At 45.7% G+C, this 22,245-nt stretch overlaps 1 protein-coding gene across 1 annotated transcript in view; it reads left to right on the top strand.

The window, feature by feature from the left end:
- Nucleotides 1–22,245, top strand: part of plxna2 (plexin A2) — a 279,981-nt gene that overhangs the window by 75,012 nt on the left and 182,724 nt on the right. The window contains 1 exon segment of the mRNA XM_080764816.1: nucleotides 21,850–21,984. Within this exon segment, the coding sequence (XP_080620942.1) occupies nucleotides 21,850–21,984 (135 nt within the window).

Genomic DNA, 22,245 nt, shown 5'->3' with positions numbered 1-22,245 from the left:
GTGATGTAGTTAGATGGTACATGGTGGTGTAGTGTTCCTTTACACTCTATAGCGATGTAGTTAGATGGTACATGGTGGTGTAGTGTTCCTTTACACTCTATAGCGATGTAGTTAGATGGTACATGGTGGTGTAGTGTTCCTTTACACTCTATAGCGATGTAGTTAGATGGTACATGGTGGTGTAGTGTTCCTTTACACTCTATAGCGATGTAGTTAGATGGTACATGGTGGTGTAGTGTTCCTTTACACTCTATAGTGATGTAGTTAGATGGTACATGGTGGTGTAGTGTTCCTTTACACTCTATAGCGATGTACGATGTAGTTAGATGGTACATGGTGGTGTAGTGTTCCTTTACACTCTATAGCGATGTAGTTAGATGGTACATGGTGGTGTAGTGTTCCTTTACACTCTATAGCGATGTAGTTAGATGGTACATGGTGGTGTAGTGTTCCTTTACACTCTATAGCGATGTAGTTAGATGGTACATGGTGGTGTAGTGTTCCTTTACACTCTATAGTGATGTAGTTAGATGGTACATGGTGGTGTAGTGTTCCTTTACACTCTATAGTGATGTAGTTAGATGGTACATGGTGGTGTAGTGTTCCTTTACACTCTATAGCGATGTAGTTAGATGGTACATGGTGGTGTAGTGTTCCTTTACACTCTATAGCGATGTAGTTAGATGGTACATGGTGGTGTAGTGTTCCTTTACACTCTATAGCGATGTAGTTAGATGGTACATGGTGGTGTAGTGTTCCTTTACACTCTATAGTGATGTAGTTAGATGGTACATGGTGTTGTAGTGTTCCTTTACACTCTATAGCGATGTAGTTAGATGGTACATGGTGGTGTAGTGTTCCTTTACACTCTATAGCGATGTAGTTAGATGGTACATGGTGGTGTAGTGTTCCTTTACACTCTATAGTGATGTAGTTAGATGGTACATGGTGGTGTTAGTGTTCCTTTACACTCTATAGCGATGTAGTTAGATGGTACATGGTGGTGCTAGTGTCTCCTTTACACTCTATAGCGATGTAGTTAGATGGTACATGGTGGTGTAGTGTTCCTTTACACTCTATAGCGATGTAGTTAGATGGTACATGGTGGTGTAGTGTTCCTTTACACTCTATAGCGATGTAGTTAGATGGTACATGGTGGTGTAGTGTTCCTTTCAGGACCTTAACCCATTCTGACCTGAGATCAGATTCTAAAAAATGTCTGTTTGGAATGACAGTTTCTGAAAAGGCCATGTTTCTATGTCGGTCGTTCTTCGATTTTTCAAAAATAGCACACCTACAAGGCGCTATGAGCTTTTTTCAATAGCTAAATGATAACAATGTTTAAACACACCGAAAGGGGTGCCTGCCCAAAAAGACCTGGCCCGTTGCAAGTCTTCCCCCTTTTTCCATTCCCAGCCTGACAAAGCGAGCCTGGGTTTTTATTAGTACTCGTCTTATCTCACACACACACAGGCTAGCAGCGCTAGCTGACTAGCTGTGCTGACAGACACTAATACACTAATGCGCTGTTCTACATACTCGACATGCAAGTATCTATTGGCAAGTGTTCTTATCCACCCTCAGCTGAACGGCGGGGGGCTCTGCGGTGGCTAAAGCGACCTCAAGACATTGAGGCTTCCGTATGGACGAATAATAATTATTATCCTTGTGTGGTCGTCTTTTGATTTACGTGTTTTTGCTTTTTCGTCATTGTCTCGCGGCAGCTATAAAAGCAGCGTCCCGTGACCACCATGTGCTTATAGTCTGCAGGGTGTATTACTGCGGAACACAACCCAGCCCTACCCAGTTGTGTCATGTGACATCTTTTTTAATGTGACATCATCATCCCCTCCCCCTCCCTTCCCGTCGTCTTCCACGCTGCAGACCCCAGAGCTGCGGCTGGAGCCTTTTTTCCCATGCAAGGGACCCCTGACCCCCATATATCTGTCCAACCCACACAGCCCATCCACACCCAGTGGTGGGAAGTAACTCAGTACATTTACCTAAGTACTCTAGGTATTTGTATTTTACTTGAGTATTTCCAATTTCCAATACATTTACTTCTATACTGCACTACGTCTCGGATCCAAATGTCGTGTACTTTTACCTATACGTTTTCAGTTACTAGTTACTTTGAGGATTTAGATTATTATTACAAAACATACATTAACCAATTCGGCCCTCTATACACATTGCGACCATTGAAAATAGCCGATCTACAAGCTCACAATGCGACACATTGTGAGCTTGTAGATCTGCTATTTTCAAAAGATTTTGTTTTATACATTCGAAAACTTGAAATGGGACAATGAGTACTTTCACTCTTGGCACTTTAAGTACATTTTAACACCAATTCTTTTGTGCTTTTACGTGAGATTTTTTTAAATTCTGGCCGTTTACTTGTAACGGAGTATTTCATTGCAGTATTGATACTTTTACTGTTTTTTTGTTTTTGTTCAAGTAAAACAATGGAGTGCTTTTTCTACCACTGCGTCCGCCCGCCTCTCCTTTTGCATACAGAGGAGGGAGGCCTGCGTGTGATGGAGGTGTGTATCGACCCAGGGGGAGGATAAGGCTGGAATACTAATAGGGTTAATAGAATTAATGTTCCTGTCACCCTTGGGTGGGAGGAGTGTCGGGCCTCTCGCATGCTGTTTGCAAGATGATTGCTTTTTTTCTCCATATAGTCAACGGCTGCCATCTCTGCACTGTAAAAATCTCCAGCGTTGATTTACCCCCGAAAGGGGTTGTTGTCTGTCTGTCTGTCTGTCTGTCTGTCTGTCTGTCTGTCTGAGAGAATGCCGTCTCCCTCTAGCTACCATATATGTTACAAATGTCTCCTTTGTCATTAAGTTATTGATTTTATAAAGTGGTTCTGATCTATATAAGCCATTCTATTCCCCGAGTCTGGGTGCATGTGGGTGTGTGTTGTGGCTTGCATGTGTCTCTGTGGCCGCATGCTCGCCATATAGTCCAGAGGAAGGCAGACAGCGTGTGATAATAATGGAAGGTTGACATTTAAAGCAGTATATATTTAGAGGCAGTGAATTAGCATATTTTATCGGGGTTCCTTCCCTCTGTAAAGCGGAAGCATTAAACCGTGCCGCGTGATTGGTGGGCCATTTTGAGAACGGCTCAGCTGCAGCTCTCTCTATGTCTGATTCATGGACTACAACAAGACACAAACCACCTCACACGTACAGTACGTACAGTACGTGTCCCCTATTCTTCATTACGCTCTCTCTCTCTCTCTCTCTCTCTCTCTCTCTCTCTCTCTCTCTCTCTCTCTCTGTCTGTCCTTCTCTGTTTCTGTCACACTACCCCTCCCTCTTTCGCTCGCACGCACGCATGCTCGCACGCACGCATGCACGCAGTAACCTACCTACCTACACACGTACACTCGTCTGCCTCTCTCTCTCCCTCCCACTTCCTGTTCTGTCTCTCTCTCCCTCTCTCTCTCTCACCTTACACTGACCTGTAAGGTCTGGGCTGCTCATGCACAGTATATATTCTGCATACGCAGCAGTTTCCTCCTCCACAGTCTTCAGAGCATGTGTACAGTATGAGTTATGAGCCTGCGAGAGGCGCATGGGAGGTGGGACGCGCGTGCATGTGTGTGCGTGTGTGTGTGTGTGTGTTTGTGTGCGCGTGCGCGTGCGCGTGCGCGTGCGCACACACACAAGAGGGTTACTGAAGGAAGATATTCTGTCACAAACACATGTCTGAACCAATGAGTATCTCTGCGTTTTCCCCAGTCTGCAGGAAGACGATTGTCTTCACTGCATTCACACGCACACACACACACACACACACACACACGCACACGCAGGCACACACAGGCAAATTGGCCACCGCGACTGTAGTGCACGCACTATGTCTCTGTATGTGTGTGTTTGCGTGTATGCTAATCTGCTCGTGTGCAATGCTGAACATCATAAATATCCATATAAATGTGGCAAACACATGACCGTCCTGTGACCATCCGTCATGTTTCACACTGCTTTCCAATTAGCGGACTAATTAATCAAGGCCTTGTTGTTTATTCCTCTCACGTGGTTAGAATGTGTGTTGAAAACCAATGGCTTGTTGTGGTTTTACATGCTGACTGCATTAGGTAGGTATGTTCAAGCAAGCATGTCTAACACTGTCTGCACATGGCTCTGGTCTAGACCACATGTATGTACAGTATACAGTACAGTACCGTGTGTGTGTGTGTGTGTGTACGTGCGAGCGAGCGTGCATTTATCAGATATATTATTAGAGCTGTCAAATGATATATTTTTTAATCATATTCATCACAGCTTAAAATGAATTAATCATGATTAACACAACTTCAAAATAAAGGCGCTTTAGAGTGCCATAAGATATGGGAGAGTTTTACTCTGAAAAGCCCCGTCTTCCGTTTCCCCCCATAATGTTTGCTTGCTTACCTCGCCATGATTAAAGTAGAAGCATTAATATTCTAAGCGAGAGGCGTGTTGAAGTCAGAAATGAAGACAGAAGTATGCTCTTTTGGTCAAAACAATGGAGAGCATTCTTTCTGAGCCGTAAACAAAATATTTTTAATTTTTTGTTTGATATCAATAAAAAATCACACCCGTGTGAACTGAGTGGTGCAATCCCCCCCCCCCGCCTCTCTCTCTCTCTCATTAGCAGGCACATCACTATCTCTCTCTGTTTCGTCTGAGGATGACCTAGAGACATTGCTGGTTGTAGGAGTGGTTGCACCACTCAAAAAGCGCTATGACGTGGATCCAACGGTTGGATTAGATAAGACGTTTGTACGTCTCCCCCCCCCATCCAGATATACGGCTTTTATCTTTCCATCTCGTTTTGGATCTGTCACTGTAGGGTGTGTATTCACCCTATAAGCTCAATTGACAAAAACATGGCATTTAGAGATTTGTCATCTAGTTGCATTAGCCTCAATATCGTTTACCGCTAACAATATTGATCTCATAGACAGACAGACGGGTCACTTAGGCTGCACAACGGCACATTATTTTGTTCAATCCCCCTCCCCCAATCCCACTCCACTTTAGACATATCCATTCTGTCACTTCAAACTGTTGTTATTTCCAATAAGACAAAAGGTGACGGCGAAGTCTTAAATGCTGGTATTATGACGACACCAAACGAGCATTAATTGGTATTGGAGATGCGTGGGATTTGAACTGGGGTTGTGACGGCCATGTATACACCGTGTTGCAGTGTGACTGGCGTTGAGACGCCTGGCAGCAGCAGGGCGATGAAATGCTCTCACAAGACCTGGTGAAACCGTCCTGTCTTCTGTACTGTTATCTGCACGCTAACATGGACTATAGCTTGTTATCCCCCTCTCCCCCCACACACACACACACACACACACACACACACCAAGTCAAACAAGGGAAAGGAAGACAATAGCAATAACACAACATAGCTTTACATCCCAAAGCATATCTGTGTCACCCCCCACACACACACACACGCACACACACACACACACACACACACACACACACGCTAGCCCCACGCTTTCCGTTGACATCCCGCTGCTCTCTTGCCCCAAGGGGAGAGAGCGGTTGCCATGACAACCCTTGTCCGGCGCTGGGGCGCTTTTTTTTGGCCTCCTTTTTCTCATGAGGCAGTTGAATGGGGTCAGACACCCCACCCCCCCCCCCCCCGCCAAACACCACTGTCTCTCTACAGCCGACTGTTTGACTAGCCACTGTCCTTAATAACAACACCCCCCCCCCCCCCCCCCCCCATGCTGGTGGGTGGCCCGAGGTCAAAGTTCACAGCGATGATGTCCCCAGCTCACTGTGTCCTCACTCTCACTCTCTCTCTCTGTGTGTGAAAACCCCAGCGAACAAGATGTAATGACCCCGGGGGCCTCCCGAATCCTATAGCAATGGGAGGGAGATCTGTTTTTTTTTGGAGGATGTGGTGGTGTATACGACGTGGTCACATGGCTTCCTCGCTTGCCTCTTTGGTGCGTCGTCAACTCCTTGAGACGATAACCTTTTATAGTAAAACCTTAAATGTACACACCTCCCAGTATAGCTATATCCTAATGTAGCTATACCATCCCCCCATTGCGCTGACAATGTTTTCAAACGTATCTCTTTCTCTGTCTTCTCTGTATTCCGGAGTCCTCTTGTGTTCCTTTGCCTTTCTGCCTCTCTGCCCAGGCTCTCGTTTCTCTTTCCACCAGAAATTGCCCTTGCCATATTTCCAATATTTTTTACTCCCGGTCCCTTTCCCTCTGTTCCTAAGTGGTGTCCCGTCCCGTGTCCCCCCCCCCCCCCCCCCCCCCGCGAGACTGGGTTCATCAGACCAGTGTGTGTCCAGTGGAAACCTTGTATGAATCTGATCTCAGGTCAGAATGTGTTAATAGGCGCAGCAGCACGTACAGTACGCGTCACAGAGGAGGTGCATTTATGTGACCCTGATGAAGACAGCGTAGTAGCAGAGCCTCGTATCGATGTAATCCATTCATCAATACGAGGCCGCATACACACGGTAACATCCTCTGTGTAGAATGAACCATCTGTAACACTGAGACTGTACACATTCTAACAAATAAAGACACTTACTGTAGGGGTCCCATTTGTGGCATGTATGTACAGTATATCCTGCTGGCTATAATGTCCTATAGTGTCTTATACTTCTTTCTATCTGCCAATCCTGGCCCACATTTAAAGCCTTGCCTTGCTCCGGTGGGAGGCGTTGAAACCATTTCAGCTCATTTTTGCCCCTCACCTCGCCTGAACCTTCTCCTCTGAGCTACTTTGTTCTTGATTCATGATCATCGTTATAATATGATCTACTTTAAACCAGATCTGCCTTGGGGGTGTAAAATAGGAAGATTTTCATGGCGTTTTAAAGACCTTTTTTGAAGTTGTGAACGCGGTGGTGTATAAACGTCATGGTCGTGTCTTTGTTGTTCCGTGGTTTGAGTGGCTTCTCTTGAATGCGTGGCTTTCCACTGTTTTCTCTATTTTACATCCCTATACCCGCTATATTCTTCCCATTGATGGTTTTGAACCCACTTACCGTATCGTTTTCATCTTCTTTCACTAAACATAACGGTCATAACAGTGAGTTAGACATCTTTGAGTTAGACAAATAGTTAGACAAAGTGTCATCTTGTAAGGTCTCATTAATGGATGTTTAAATAGTTGCAATTTGGTTTGAAAACATAGTTTTATACACACTGCACAAAAAGAGGCGGACCTCTTTTGGTGCTCTAGTAGTACCTATATCTTACTGCTGTGTTGTGAGAGCATCTGTTTGTATCCATGTTTTTGTGAATCTGCACATGCATATTCAGTGGTGGAGAAAAAAAATGCTCAGATTTCTTACTTGAGCAAAAGTATAGCAATACCATAATATAAAAATACAATGTTACCATGTTACAATGCACTCTGTAACTTTCATGTTCTATACCCCTGCGGATTTAAACGTGGGTCTGCCATCAGTGCAATTATTCCCACTGAGCTAATAGAGCTAAAAGAGACGGGGGGATTTAAAGAGAGAGAGAGAGAGAGAGAGAGAGAGAGAGCGATGCAGCAAAGGTCGTCACTGACTCGTCAGGCTTGGGAATCATTGCTTGCTTAAGTACGGCTTTATAAATACTCAAATATAATAAAGTAAATAGCGGATCCACAAGTTCACAATGAAAGTCAAGTAAAATTACCTCAAAAGTGTGCTCGAAGTACAATACTTGAGTGAATGTATATCCACTGCTGTGCATATTCCTAGCTTGATAATTAACAGCCACTATACAGTCTTTTGTTCCTGTGTTTACACGTGTATGTGTGTGTGTATGTCTGGTGAATCATTGCTCTTTCGGTTGGGGTACTCCACCGTGAATGGTGCCCTTTTCATCCTGAGCGACGAGCATGTTGAGAACGTTGTCAGCAGCTGATTATAGTTGTCATCAGAGGGAAGGCTGCCATGTCACTATATGTGACACCCCCGGTGTGCTGTGTGTAACGGTCTCCTCGCAGTACCCACACTTCTCTGTTCACCTCCCCTCTGCACCTTCCATTTACACACTCTTTTGAACACTTTTCGCCCCTCTCCATTTTCCATATGGCTTTTTTATCTTCTTTGGTTCACCTCAGCTCACCTCTCTTTTTTTGCTCTATATACAGTATCTCGTTCAATCTCATTCTCCCTCTGTCTCTCAAAGGACGTCTCTAAAGTACGGGACCAACAGAGGTGGACTTATTGCAACGTCAGCTATTTAGTTTTTGTACTTTTTTTATAACCACAAATACTACTCTTTTTTTCTCTCTCTCTCTCTCCAAACTATACCCCGAGCGCCACATGAGTGGGCGCGATGTCCTCTCCGTGTTGGTCGACTTCATTTTTTGAGGGCTAAGCAGAAAAAAGTGTTCCCACCGCAATCCCTCACTCTCACTGAACCCCTCCTGGCCTACGTCCACTGCAGCCAGCCCAGGCTGGCCCCTGTTCAGAATCATAATGCCAGGCTAAATATAGGCCTCGCATTGTGCCGGCGGACTTAATGTGTGTTTGCGCTGATTATGGTGGAAGCCTGATGTCGTCCCACCACAGGCCCCCCTTTTTACGCAGACCACCGTCTCTGGTTTCTATTTGTGCTGAGGGGCAAAACATAAGGGGGGGAAATTTGCTGATATAATCATGCTTGGGGTTGTGAGTTATTTAGCCGAGGACACATTAACTCTCACATTAATGTAACGCAGAAAGTGTAAAAAATTAGGGATGTATATCTCGTAGCATTAACGGGTCTTTCAGGCTAGACTTGCCTATGTTTAGAGTTACCTTTGAACAGCCAGGGCACCGACCACCGAGTTGCTTGTCGTGACGATCCACTTTAAAACGGTTGTAATCTCTTGTTGTAGTGTTGAAAAATATGCCGACCACAACAACAGCCCGGTCGGGGCTTCTAGGCAGTTTTCAATTTCTCAATGTCGCTTAACAAAGATACATTGAAATAAAAGGCACATAGAAATATTAAAGACCTTCATCTTGAGAGAATAAGGTATTTCCTGAGAAACAGGGAGAGACAGTTTGATAAGGTTTGGCTGCCCCTTGTCCATTACCTGAGTAGAAACGATTAATAGACAGGATACCATTGATATGGTTGACTGTACGCCATTTTCTTTTCAGATGTTTTCCATGAGCTTTCTATCATCTTATTATATAGTATGCAGTGTCACTGAGCAGTATGGGTGGGAGGGTTAAGGGATTTCTTTTTTGTCTTTATTTTATTTATTTTTCTTTCATTTTGTTTAATAAAAAAAAGTATTTCATATCATAAGGTTTGTAATAATTTATAATCTGTTCAATAAAAACTTATTTGACAAAAAAAAAGCAATATTAAAGACCCACAGGAACGCACCCAGGGTGCCGACCCGGTTCCGGCGATCCGCCACGCGTCCGAAATGGTTGATAAATGACAGAGTTACCGTGTGGCGGTCCCTGTACTGTACCATCTACTGTACTGTACTGTCACCCGAAAGCATCATATATACAGTTAATACGTGCGTGTACTGTGTTTGTGTGTGTGTTAGGTTGCGCACAGGTGGTGAATAGCAACCATGCTGTTTTCGTGCTCATACCCACCCAGCCACCCACACACACACACACACACACACACACACACACACACACACACACACACACACACACACACACAGCTCCATAAGGGAGTGGTTGCACCATTCAAAAATAAACAAGTATGGTCAGTGTTATGAGTTATTAAGGATTGTTGATGTCAGCCGCATTCATCCTCTCAATATATGTTAAAAAAGGTTGCCAAATTGTGTCAAATTCTAAAGCACCAGCTTACCCTCTTGTGGAGTAGCAAATCTTCTCCAATGTCAAATAATGTAGAACATCATTAACACGTGATTTAAAGGTTGGTGGGAATTTTTCCTTCCATTTAAATGGTATTAGTCGCCTAGCCAAAAGAGAAGCAAAGGCTATCTATTCTTCTCGTTTTGACTAAGACGTAGATCTTGGGGAAACGACTCCAAACACTGCAATAGTGGCAGAGGGTTCTATGGGCACACTAAGTGTATTTAGCTTTGGACAAAACCAAAAAGCATGTGCAAGAGTATAGCTTGATCTTGATTACAGCAACGATCACATATAGGATCCATGGTAGGATAGTTTTACTTTGGACCATAGTGGAGGCGATGTGTAACCTTAAACTGAATAATAGTATGCCTTATAGACAGATTGAAGAGGAGTGTATCCTATCCAGCTCTTCCTTCCAAACATAAGAAATGTGTGTCCCTATACTCTCCCTCCCATTGATTTTTTAATGAGGTAAGTGGTTCCAGGTCAAATGAGATTAATAAAGAGTAAACTGACCCAATTACCCCTTTAGATTGTGGATTGAGCTTTAGAATGGAGTCTAAAGGGGAGTCTGGTGTTTGTGATGCAGGGAAATCCATAATAGATGATGTTACGAAACTGCACAAATCTGAAAAAGTGAGAGAGCGGGGAATATCAGATTTCAACCGTATTTGATCGAGAGACATAAAAACGTTTTCGTCGAAAAGATCCACTGGTTGAAGCGATATCTTTTTCAGTGCAAATGTTGAATGCTCCATCCATAATTGTGGGTTTGAAACTATGATTTCTTACTATAGGAGCACACATTGAGAAGTCGGTAAGTGAGAAGGCGAGAAGGCGTGTCTCAAACATTCTCATGTCAAGAACCCCCAAAAAATAATATGGAATTGGCTGCAGATCGACCCCCATCTGAAAAATATGAAGCAAAGATCTGAGTTAAAAAATGTTTGCTCGGAAAGACTATATAATTCCAAATGTGTGACCACATTTTTTGGAACAAAGGAAAGCATATAAGGGACGTGGTGGGGCCACATGACAGGTTTTCCAATAGAGGGTATATGCGCATGTTTAAAGTGAATGGAGTGGCAAAGCAACATGCAAAGTGAGTTTAACATTGTTTAATGTTGTTTAATGCAATCAGATAGGACTTTTCTGTTTGTATGCATGGGTTGTCAAGGCCAGAAAGTAGTTTTTTGCCACTTAGTATAGGCGTTCCTGCATAACTTCCTGGTTTGATGATGATGTCACTCTCTAATCTCTATTGCAGCCATTTGGGGACAGGGTCTTTGGACGGCAGCTCCCTCCATCAGCCCAATGATAACCCATTCTGGACGGGAACCCGTTTTGGTGTTTTAACTATAAGCATTATGTTATACTTTAGCTATTGAAAAATAGCAGATCTACAAGCTTGAAAATGTGGCACAAATCTTTGAATATATATTCTTTCAGAAGACTTTTTATTTATTTCAACGTCGGGCCTAAATTGGGATAATGTAGAAAATTAGCGAGAGATAACCTGCCGTCTTGTCGGTGCCGCTGTAGCGTGCTTTACGTATTCTAGGGTTTTTCTTATTCCATATAAACTCTGATATCAACTTATCAACAGAAGAGAAGAAGGATTTGGATAAGAAGACAGGGATGCATTGGAACGAGTATATAAATGTGGGCATGATATTCATTTTGATGGTGTTTATTCCACCTCCTAATGATGAAGGCAGTTCCTCCAACGCTCCAGATCTCGTTTCAAACGGAGTATCAGTGGGGGGAGATCTTCTTTGAAAAGGTCTTTAAAATCATGCGTAACCCAAATTACAAATGGATATATATATATTAACACAGGATTTGACTGTGCATACGTAGAAACTCAATTGAACGTGCCTCAGATTACAGAGGAAACTGTTGCGGAACTGGCCGTTGAAGGCTGACAGGGAATCGATCCAACGCAACATTTGATGTTTTGCCTCTCGATATTCAGCAGCGATCGATACGGCGGAAGGGGGGGGGGGGGGGGTCATTCGAATGCGTATCGGTAGCAATTTGTCCAAGGCTCTCAATCCCTTGGAATTCTCTCCCCGTCAAACCCAAGTGATTAGAATAGATGTTTGTGAGGAGGAGGGGGTTAACTGCTTTCAGCGTAGAGTGGAAAGGCAGATCAATAAACTTTATGGAGCCTGGCCAAAAATATAAAGTAATTGTCTTGTATATATCGACTCACGCCACCACGGCCCATCGTGGCAGATATAGTGCCACCATGTTGCGACCAGGTAAGGAAGAGTATTGCACTTTTGTTTATGTGCGAACGGAACAGCCTCTCTCATGATTCAGCCTCTCTCTCTCTCTCTCTCTCTCTCTCTCTCTCTCTCTCTCTCTCTCTCTCTCTCTCTCTCTCTCTCTCTCTGTTACTTACATGCTGCTGTTTGTATTCTTACCTTTATTCCCTGTCTAGATCCTAGACAGGGCTCTCCTCTCCTCTCCTCTCCTCTCCTCTCCTCTCCTCTCCTCTCCTCTCCTCTCCTCTCCTCTCCTCTCCTCTCCTCTCCTCTCCTCTCCTCTCCTCAGTGGGATGTGAAGTGATGTGTGCAGGTGCGTATTATCCAGGTGGGATAACATGCGCCTTATGGGAGCTTATAGTGTAAAACAGAAACGGGAACAAAACAGGCCATGCGCTGGACCGAGGGGAGCCGAGACACACACACACACACACACACACACACACACACACACACACACACACACACACACACACACACACACACAGCGAATTTCCACATGCCGCTCCACTGCTGACACCAGAATTCTTCAGCCTGACACAGGTGATGGATTAGATGCGTTATCGAGGCAGAGAGAGGCGCTGTGGTTTTCAGTCTGTCGTGACAGAGAGAGAGAGAGAGAGGGATAGCTCAGTAGCTGCACCTACTCCACCATGAGTGAAGGAATACTATAGCAGCCTGCTACATTTCAAGCTGGGTTTTCCGAGACACGCAAAAAAAAAACGCACGTGAGGACATTTTTTACACTCGAGGTATAATGAACACTCAGGATTTCGCCGTGTATAGCCTAAAGCCCTGGCTGGAACAAAGTGTTCTGCCGCATGCTACGGACGGGAGCATATACAGTCACTGTGTGTGTGTGTGTGTGTGTGTGTGTGTGTGTGTGTGTATGAGAGAGAGTGTGTGTGTGAGTGAGTGCGTGTGCGCGCGTGTGTCTGTACCCTTCGTGCTTGCTCTCTCACCAAAGAGTAGAGAGGAAATTAGTCTGACGTGGTTGTTGTTTCTTCGTGTGTCCCAGACGGTGCGCATGCAGCCTCACTCTCCTGAAGTGTGTGTGATGAATTTCCCTCCAGAGTGAAACACACCCAGGACACCTGACCCTGACACATTACCCACAACCCCCCACACCTCCCCACCATCGCACAAAGGGGCTGACTTCATGCCTGGGCTGTGCGTATCACAGTCATCCATTTCATATGTCATCCATTTCTGGTGAGAGTTGTCAACTTGTCAGCACAACTCACGCTCACACAGGTGGCACCATCTTCTCACACCCGGTCATGATTAATACAAATGCCCACACGTGCGACACACACACACACACACACACACACACACACACACACACACACACACACACACACACACAGCTGCATGGCTGTATAGTGATGGTTTAACCAGTTAAGCCCTATACTTTGTCATACGACAAATATCGAAAACGACTGAACTTGCGATGTGTCGCGTCCTTGCATCATCATGTGAGCTTGTACATCTGCTATTTTAGAAACATTTCTGGACATTTTCACCTATACTGTATAATGGCATATACCCAAAATAGGGACGCCATGTTGAAAGTGGTATTGAAACATAGGTAGGTGCAACAGCAGAGGGTGAGCTTCAGTGCTGGATTGGCTCCACGTGTAATCTGTCAACGGGCGCTTATCGACCCAAATCGACCTTATGTACGGGTCATCCACCAATGCACATGGGTCCATTTCGCTCCATTTTTTGAGGGGCTCCCATATTCAGGCTATTAGTGTAGACTTTCGTCTCATACACAGACATTATATTCCCATTGACAATGAACGGAGAATTGACGTCACATGTGTCTGAGCAAATAATCGACATGTTACGTCATTATATGATAAGAGCGCCCCTCACTTCACAGGGGTGTGTTTTTTCCCCTCTCTCAGATCAAGACTGGCCCTGCGTCACCCGAGTTAGAACGGATGGATGGTATAGAAGCTTATCTTGGCCACACTTTGTTCCATTCTGTCAGTATGTGATCCTGCTTGACTCCAGAACCTTTTCCTTGTGCTGTCCTGTCCGCCCTCAGTCAGCGCACCACGATACTGACAGAGAGGGAGAGAGAGAGGGAGAGGGAGTGTGTGTCTGGCTGCACTTTGTTCAGTCTAATCCAGTGTGTGGGATCAAGCGGATAAATCCAACGCCTATCTCTGCGACACCCAAGCCTGTTGAACTGGATTAGCTGCAGATGGAAGAGATGGACCCCCAGATATCTCACTTATGAAGTTCAACTTCCTGTCACTGTCCCCCACTCACTCTCATGCAGTATCTCTGTTTCTTCCCCTCTCTCTCTCTCTCTCTCTCTCTCTCTCTCTCTCTCTCTCTCTCTCTCTCAGAGGAGCATGTTCTGTAATCCCATTGCAGCGCAAGGTGCAGTGTTGTTCTGTGCCCTGAATGTGGGTGGTCAAAACGTTCCAGTGTGTATAGGTTATACCATCTCTGCCAGCCATGAAGGTGTGGTGGTAGAATTGTGTTCACTCTCTCGCGGGGGCGTCTGTATTGGTGTTGGCACCTCTCCTGTTGGAGTAGACACATTAACATCCCTCAAGGCTTGTGGTTGGAACATTGCACAAAAATCTTGCAAGGCAAACCGCACTCAGCAGGTAATAGTTTACAGCTGTGTGCCTTAAAAGGTGTATTTTTGAGAGAGTCATAATATGACATAGTCATGCAGTAGTACGTCATTGAATCTTTTAGTCACACCGATATTGTTCTTTTGAAGTATTTATAACAATCGCCATTTCCCTTTGGCCAAAGTATACGCATTCCCACAAGCAGGCAGTTTGTCAGTCAATGTAATGTGGGTACAGTGTGTTCCAGCATTGTTATTATTCGGCCTTGTTCACAAACTGTACACATATACAGTACTGTTACTACTGATAGCCACACTATTATTAGTCTTTACTAGAGAGAGATTAAAATACTGCAGATGTTTTGTAGATGGCTTTACATACAGTATATATTTAACAATTCCACAATGTTTGTACATGTACATGTTGCATAACACACAGTGTGCATTTATAGACTCAACTGTAATTTTGGCCCCTTGGTTTTTCTCTCTCTCTTCAGGCTGCAGCATCCATAATAACGCTGCATATACACACACACACACACACACACACACACACACACACACACACACACACACACACACATTCGTCACACACACTTTTCCCCCGGATTTATTCTGCACTTTCACTCGGGCTAAATTGCTTCACACAGACTACACAGATTCTCTGGGGATCTGTTCCCTGGCACAATCTTACAAACCAGAGGGGGAGACAGAGAGAGAGAGAGCGAGAGAGAGAGAGAGAGAGAGGAAAATAGAAGGGCAATTTGAATCGGGGCCGTTTGGTCAATCTTCAAATATGTTTTCCAGGGTGCTTACAGGCCCTGATCAAAACCTTCCTACCTGGAGGGCAGACTCTGAAGCCCATGCTGTGATACCACCACCTCCTCACTACTGCTGCATCATGCAGATAGTAGTGGCACGTAGAATTGGAGGCAGAAGACTTATTCGACTTCTTGACTGAGTTTTTTGAGCGGCGCAACCACTCCTATACAACCAGCAATGTCCGTGCGTATCTATGTGGCCATGTCCATGAGCACGAGTATATGCCTTATTATTAGTACCAGTAGGGGGCGCCAGAAACAGAGAGAGGGGGATAGTGCTGTGCCTGCTGCCTGCTAATGAGAGAGAGAGAGAGAGAGAGAGAGAGATGTGGCACTATTGCTGATCTGCGGCTCCGTTGTGTGTAGGTTGATAAAGAGGCTCCATCTTCAGTATAGAAAATACATGCCATTCATGCCATGATTGGGTTTTTATAAGTTTCTAATTATTTTCTTTTTCTTTCCTTCTGTGAAACACAAACTTGAACCCCCCCCCCCCCCCCCCCCATGGCTGAAATCAGGAAGGTCTTGTCCAGTCCTCATCCTGGTAGAAATGGAGCGTTGTGTGAATTTGAATCCGAGTTTGTTCCTCATCATCCTTTTCCCTGCAGGTTCAAGGTGTATAGATCAGATTTTCCACTGGAACAGTATAACCCATTCTGACCTGAGATCAGATTCTAAAAATGTCTTCTATACATCCTGACAGTTTTCTGAAAAAAGCTATGTTTCTATGTCAGTCATTCTTCGATTTTTCAAAAATAGCAGACCTACACAAGCTTGTAGATCTGCTGTTTTTCAATAGCTAACACCAAAGGGGGTTTCCGCCCAAAATGGGATAAGTACAGCGTGACCCGGAGGTTACACGTATACAAGATCATCCATCTTCCCCCTTTCTTTCTCTCCCTCACTACTTTCCTCACTTTCCGCTCCCTGGGAGCCACTGGTGAGACGGAGGACAGGGAGCTAATGGCTGCGGTGTTGAAATGGGTGGGGCCGGGCCAAGTTCAACGCTCCTCTGGTCCATGGACTCCTCCTGAAATAGAGGGGCAGTAATACTCTCCAAGGGGCTTCGAGGTTAGGAATCCAACCTGTTAGCAGCACCCCATACTCCCCCGTCAGCCTGATAAATAATGCAGGGTCAGAGAGGGGGGGGACCTATAAGTGTGCCCGTTTGATAGGGCGGGCTAAAGGGTTGAAATAAGACGAGACAAGAGGAAAATGGATGTTTCAAAGCCGAGGTGAATTATGTTGTGTTGTGTGGTGTGGTGGAGAGATGCCGCCGCCGGCTCTTTGTGTGTGTGTGTGTGTGTGTGTGTGTGTGTGTGTGTGTGTGTGTGTGTGTGTGTGTGTGTGTGTGTGTGTGTGTGTGTGTGTGTGTGTGTGTGTGTGTGTGTGTGTGTGTGTGTGTGTGTGTGTGTTTGTGTGGGAGCGATTTGAGAGAGTGTGAAGTGTGTTTTGTTTTTACAGAACAGTTCTGGGTCCAAGAGGTATATCTGAATCTGAAGCTTTGATTTCTCCCTTCTATTTGCCAGAGGTTTTATTTTTTATTTTCCTTGTTTTGTCTCTCTCTCTCTCTCTCTCTCTTGCTCTCTCGCTCTCTCTCGCCCACCCAAAGCCAAGCTGGCGAAATACTTCACAGAGCCCTGGGAGATGTTCTATACTACCCCGCCTCGCACGCATGCACGCACACTCCTCCTCACGAGTGTGTGTGTGTGTGTGTACGTTTGTGTATACGCTTGCAGAGTTTTTCGGCTTCTGTTGCAAACATCTCCTTAATATGGAAAGCAGCTGTGTGTGTGTGTGTGTGTGTGTGTGTGTGTGTGTGTGTGTGTGTGTGTGTGTGTGCGTGTGCGTGTGCGTGTGCGTGTGTGTGCGTGCGCGCATTTCAGTTCAGAGGCCCCTGGGTGGCAGTTACGTTTTGTGAGTGTGCGTGATAGCGATCTGATTCAGATGAAGTGCAGGCCTGCAAGGGGGGAAGGTCAGGTTATCTGGCTGCCCTGCTATAGGACACATATCACACCATGACACACTGTCCCTATGGACATATACGCACGTGTGCGTGCGTGCACGCACACACACACAGGCATCCACAAATGGACACGGACACTATGATACAAGCACACATCGCAACTGAACAGCGCATTGCGTGCATCTGGTCTGGCCCTTATTGCCGACATGCTTTATGAGCGCGTTTGTTTGTTTATAGGTCTCCCTCCGCACTGCAGCGTCAGTAACCAGACGGAGGCTTACACCCCCCCCCCTCCACCCCCACAGCTTGTCTCTCTCTCTCTCTCTCTCTCGCTCATCTGTCGTCCATAATGGTTTTAACGTATACGTCCTCTCTCCTCTGCGGTGCCTGATTTATGCTTCTGCATCAGGTCGGTCATGCACCCGGAAATGCTCAGACAAGACCGCTTTTTGGATTTCCCCCGCGGGGTTGTTGTTGTTGCAGTGCAGAAAGTTGACGCTTCACCTGCACGCCTTATACCGTTTTATAGCGCTCCTTCAGCGGCCTTTGCTGCTAAATTTCGGTGCTCTGCTCTATGAGCTTGTCATAATGCATAACATAATGCTAAACACCAAAAGGGGTTCTCGCCCCACCCAAAATGGGTTAAACAGACATGTTGTGAGCTTGTAGTAGAGCGGCTATTTTCGGCGCACCACATTAGCGCCACCAGCAGGTATAGAACCCGGGGCCGAAGTGGAGCTGGAGGGCCGTGCTGCCCACAGTCAGGGTCTTGGCAAGCAGAACTGTATTATAGCTTTGAACTTGAAGCTCCAGACGGTGAACTCACTTCACCTCTCCGCCCACAGCAACAGCTTTGACACATGCGTATACAGATGCAGCACGCATGCACATACGTGCTGAAAGTTGCCGCACACACATTCCCTTGCATATACATTGCGTTGTGCGCGAGCGTCCACGCACGCACGCACACACACACACGTGCACACTCCCAGTAGATCTTCTTTTGATAGACACCGACCTTGACTTTCCCCTCTCGCTGATGTGGTACATAACTAATCTAGGGCTGCTCTTTGGTGCTGTCACTGGCTGAACAGACGGATGGATGGATGGATGGATGGGTGGGTGGGTGGGTGGGTGGGAGGGAGGGGTGGGTGGGCGGGAGGGAGGGAGGGGTGGAGGGAGGGGGGGAGGGGTGGGTGGGTGGGTGGGTGTGGGGAGGGACGGATGGATGGATGGATGGATGGATGCATGGGTGGAGAGATGGAGGGATAGGGCTGGATGGATGGGAGAGATGGAGTGGAGGGAGGGATGACCAGATGATAGAGGCATCATCCCGTGTGTGTGTGTGTGTGTGTGTGTGTGTGTGTGTGTGTGTGTGTGTGTGTGTGTGTGTGTGTGTGTGTGTGGAGGGGACAGCCTGTGGTGACATGTGTGGGAACAACGGCTTCTCTCACACCAACATCTACAGTAGTTGTCGTGTCTAGATATTTACTGTCCTGGTTATGTATGTGGCCGGCATTAAAGGGAAACTTTGCCAGTTTTGAACCTAAATCCCAGTGCTTTTCTCAGTGAAGTGGAAGTGTATATAGGCTATATACGCTCGAAAAACAGCATGTTTGGCATACATGGGCCACACTGTTCTGCATTTCATCGAGAAAGAAAAACACAGAAGTGATGAGGTATTTTCCCCCACACCGTTTGTACGATCTCACATCCAGAACAATGGGATGTATAGACACAAGATCTGCAATTTGTTTCCCTTTAACTTTAAGGTTGCAGGTTTAAGGGCTTCGTTCTTGCGGCAGCGGCCCTTTTCCCTTCATTTGGGGCTTTGGTATTGTGTAAGAGGCGTTCCCCCGTAAAATAAATGCTATCCTGTGCCACCACCTAAATCCCTAAAACACCTCCGCTATACCCATTACATTTGGGCGTTACTCAACTCAGTTGCCAGGTATCATTCCCTTTAAGAGATTGATGGCTGTATTTTTGCGTGTCTTAAGTACCTTTGGCCACTCAGAATAGCCAAATGGCATTGATCACGCCAGGTCTTTAGTTTACTCAAGTTAGGGAATAAGACCTGGTACTTTAGACACACAAAATACAGCCCCTATTCTCCATAATCCATTATGCCCTGGATCTTGCCTTATGGAAGAGCTGCCTTGGAATACATTTATTTTTAGATACAGAGCGTTGTTTTGTGTCCAGTATCTGACTATTCTGCCACCCACTCCACGACCAACACAGCTAAGTGTGTGTGTGTGTGTGTGTGTGTGTGTGTGTGTGTGTGTGTGTGTGTGTGTGTGTGTGTGTGTGTGTGTGTGTGTGTGTGTGTGTGTGTGTGTGTGTGTGTGTGTGTGTGTGTGTGTGTGTGTGTGTGTGTGTGTGTGTGTGTTGTTTCTTTTTCTTTTTTCTATTCTCTCCACCGCACAGAAATGCACCACAAAACACGGCTCGCTCGAATCTGGACCTTTTTTCAAAATTCAAAGTGCTGTGTAATCTGTAAATGTCGGTCTTTCATTTGGTATATAGAGCGCAAGCCTCTCTATGAAACGGTATCAAGCGAAAACGGAAGTTCGGGGAAATCGGATTAATTAAGTAGACTTGCGCACTGGTCGAAATCACATCGGAAATGACTCCCATCTAGCATTTAATTGCCTTTTCATGTGGTTGACACAAGTATCGGCTATACGTGTTACTGATTATGGGGGAATTTTACATTGTTTTAAATCCATTACATATTTGCTGCGTAATGAGGGTGATGAGGTTCCTTACAATTAAACACAACGAGCACAAGGAATCGACACTCTGTGCTGATTGCTGATTAGAGGGAAATTACAATCACAGATTTGTGGAGAATGAAGACGGAACGAGACCTCTATGAGCTGTGAATGTTTTGCGACATGCGTACGTCAAGCCGAGGCAGCTCTAATAACTCAGGTCTCATCTGAGGAGCGCATTCTATTGTCAAACGGATTGGCATTACGGGTGGTTTGAAAAAGGAACTTTCCGTTGTCCTAAACCACGTGTGCATAAGATATAGCAAATATAGGGAAAGCGCCTCGACACGCCTCCACCCGCAAATACAGGTGTCGGCAAAATTAATAGTGGGGTTGTGTGGCCGAAAGATAACGTTTACGCACAGTGGAAGCTCCTAAATGCGTAATTCACGGAGAATGTGTATAAAGGATGCCGTACGATGGAGGCCATTGTCTGCATAAAGATGAGAAGGAGAGCGGTCACTGGTTTGTCTGCAGGGTCAGGGAGGTCGTATGCATCATTGCGAACGCAGTGAGCACTAACTATGAGACCCTGCAGATCATGTCTGTCTGTGTGTCTGTCCCGCTGTTACACCACCCGCCCGCCACCAGAGGGCGCAGCTGTATCACACACACAAAATAAACATGCACGCAAAATAAAAATGAAAAAAAGGTCTCTGTGTGTGTGTGTGTGTGTGTGTGTGTGTGTGTGTGTGTGTCAGACTGCCACAACAGCTGCGTTCGCTTCCCGCGTTAACGCGTCTTACTGGTATAAATTATTGGGAGTGTTTTACCATTTCTTTTTACCGTTTTAGCTCGGTGGTCCTGGCTTCAAGTTCAAAGGTTTAACGAGGGTGTATCCATCACCTGTGGGTGAAACGGGAGAGTCAAATAGATGTACGGTGTTTAAACAGGCCTCAAATGGTGTTTATACAAATAATTCTTAGAAATGGCTTTTCTCTTGCTCAGCGTTCCAGATGAAAGGGGAGGAGGGGGGTTTCCCTGCAATAAATAAATCTAGACTGAAAGTGAAACCACCATGACCCATCTTAATTCTCCAAGCAGGGGAAAAAACACCACGCTATATAAGATCTCTCTATGCAAATACACTGTATCACTGGCCCAGGTCTGGTTTCTTAACCGGTCTTCTTTCTATGCTCTATATCTTAGTGTCACATTCTCTCTCCCCCTCAGTCTGTGACTCCACCATGGCCACTCCCACATTCATTTCCGCCACACTGCAGTCCCATTTACACACCTGTCTTCAACTCCCTCATCAGCCCACCTGTGAACACTTTACCAATCAACCTGCTCCTATAAAAGACTGGACTCTTCACAAACTCTCATTGTCAGTTCATAGTTTGATGTCATGGTTGCTTGTCTAGTCCTGTTTTGACTACTTTGTCATTTTGCAATTGCCTGATTCTTGCCTACTACTCAGTGTAAGATCTGCCCTTATTCTTTATTCAATACTTAACTTCTATTCGTGTTTGTTGTTACTCTGCACTTGTTAGACTCTGTCTACATCCGTGACACTTAGACCGTGTCCTCCTCATTCTGTGTACTCATGACAGCATGCGTGTGTTCCCCGTGTGCTCCTCAGATCCGTGCGGACGGGCCTCCACACGGCGGCGTCCAGTACGAGACCATAACCATCAACAAGGACGGAAGCCCCATCCTCCGAGACATGGCCTTTTCCCTGGACCGCGCCTTCCTCTACGTGATGTCCGAGAGACAGGTAGGCCTTTGTGACGCACGCACGCACACGCAAACACACGCGCACACATGGAGATAAAATGACTGCTTACTCAACTCGCATGCAACAGTTCAATGGTATACACACATCAGAGAAGTGAGAACACACAGCATTCGTAAACGACTTCAAAGTTGTGTGCTGCCTGCATGCCTGCGTGCGTGTGTGTTCAACGTTGGGGCGAAGCGCGGGCCTCCGTGTCATTCCAACTCTCACCACCCCCTATTTAACCCATTCTGAACGGTA

The sequence above is a fragment of the Protomyctophum bolini genome, assembly GCF_963924005.1.
Source record: "Protomyctophum bolini genome assembly, chromosome: 5".
NCBI lineage: Eukaryota > Metazoa > Chordata > Actinopteri > Myctophiformes > Myctophidae > Protomyctophum > Protomyctophum bolini.
Note: the sequence above shows the minus strand (reverse complement) of the source record. Positions and strands in the feature narration are given on the sequence as shown.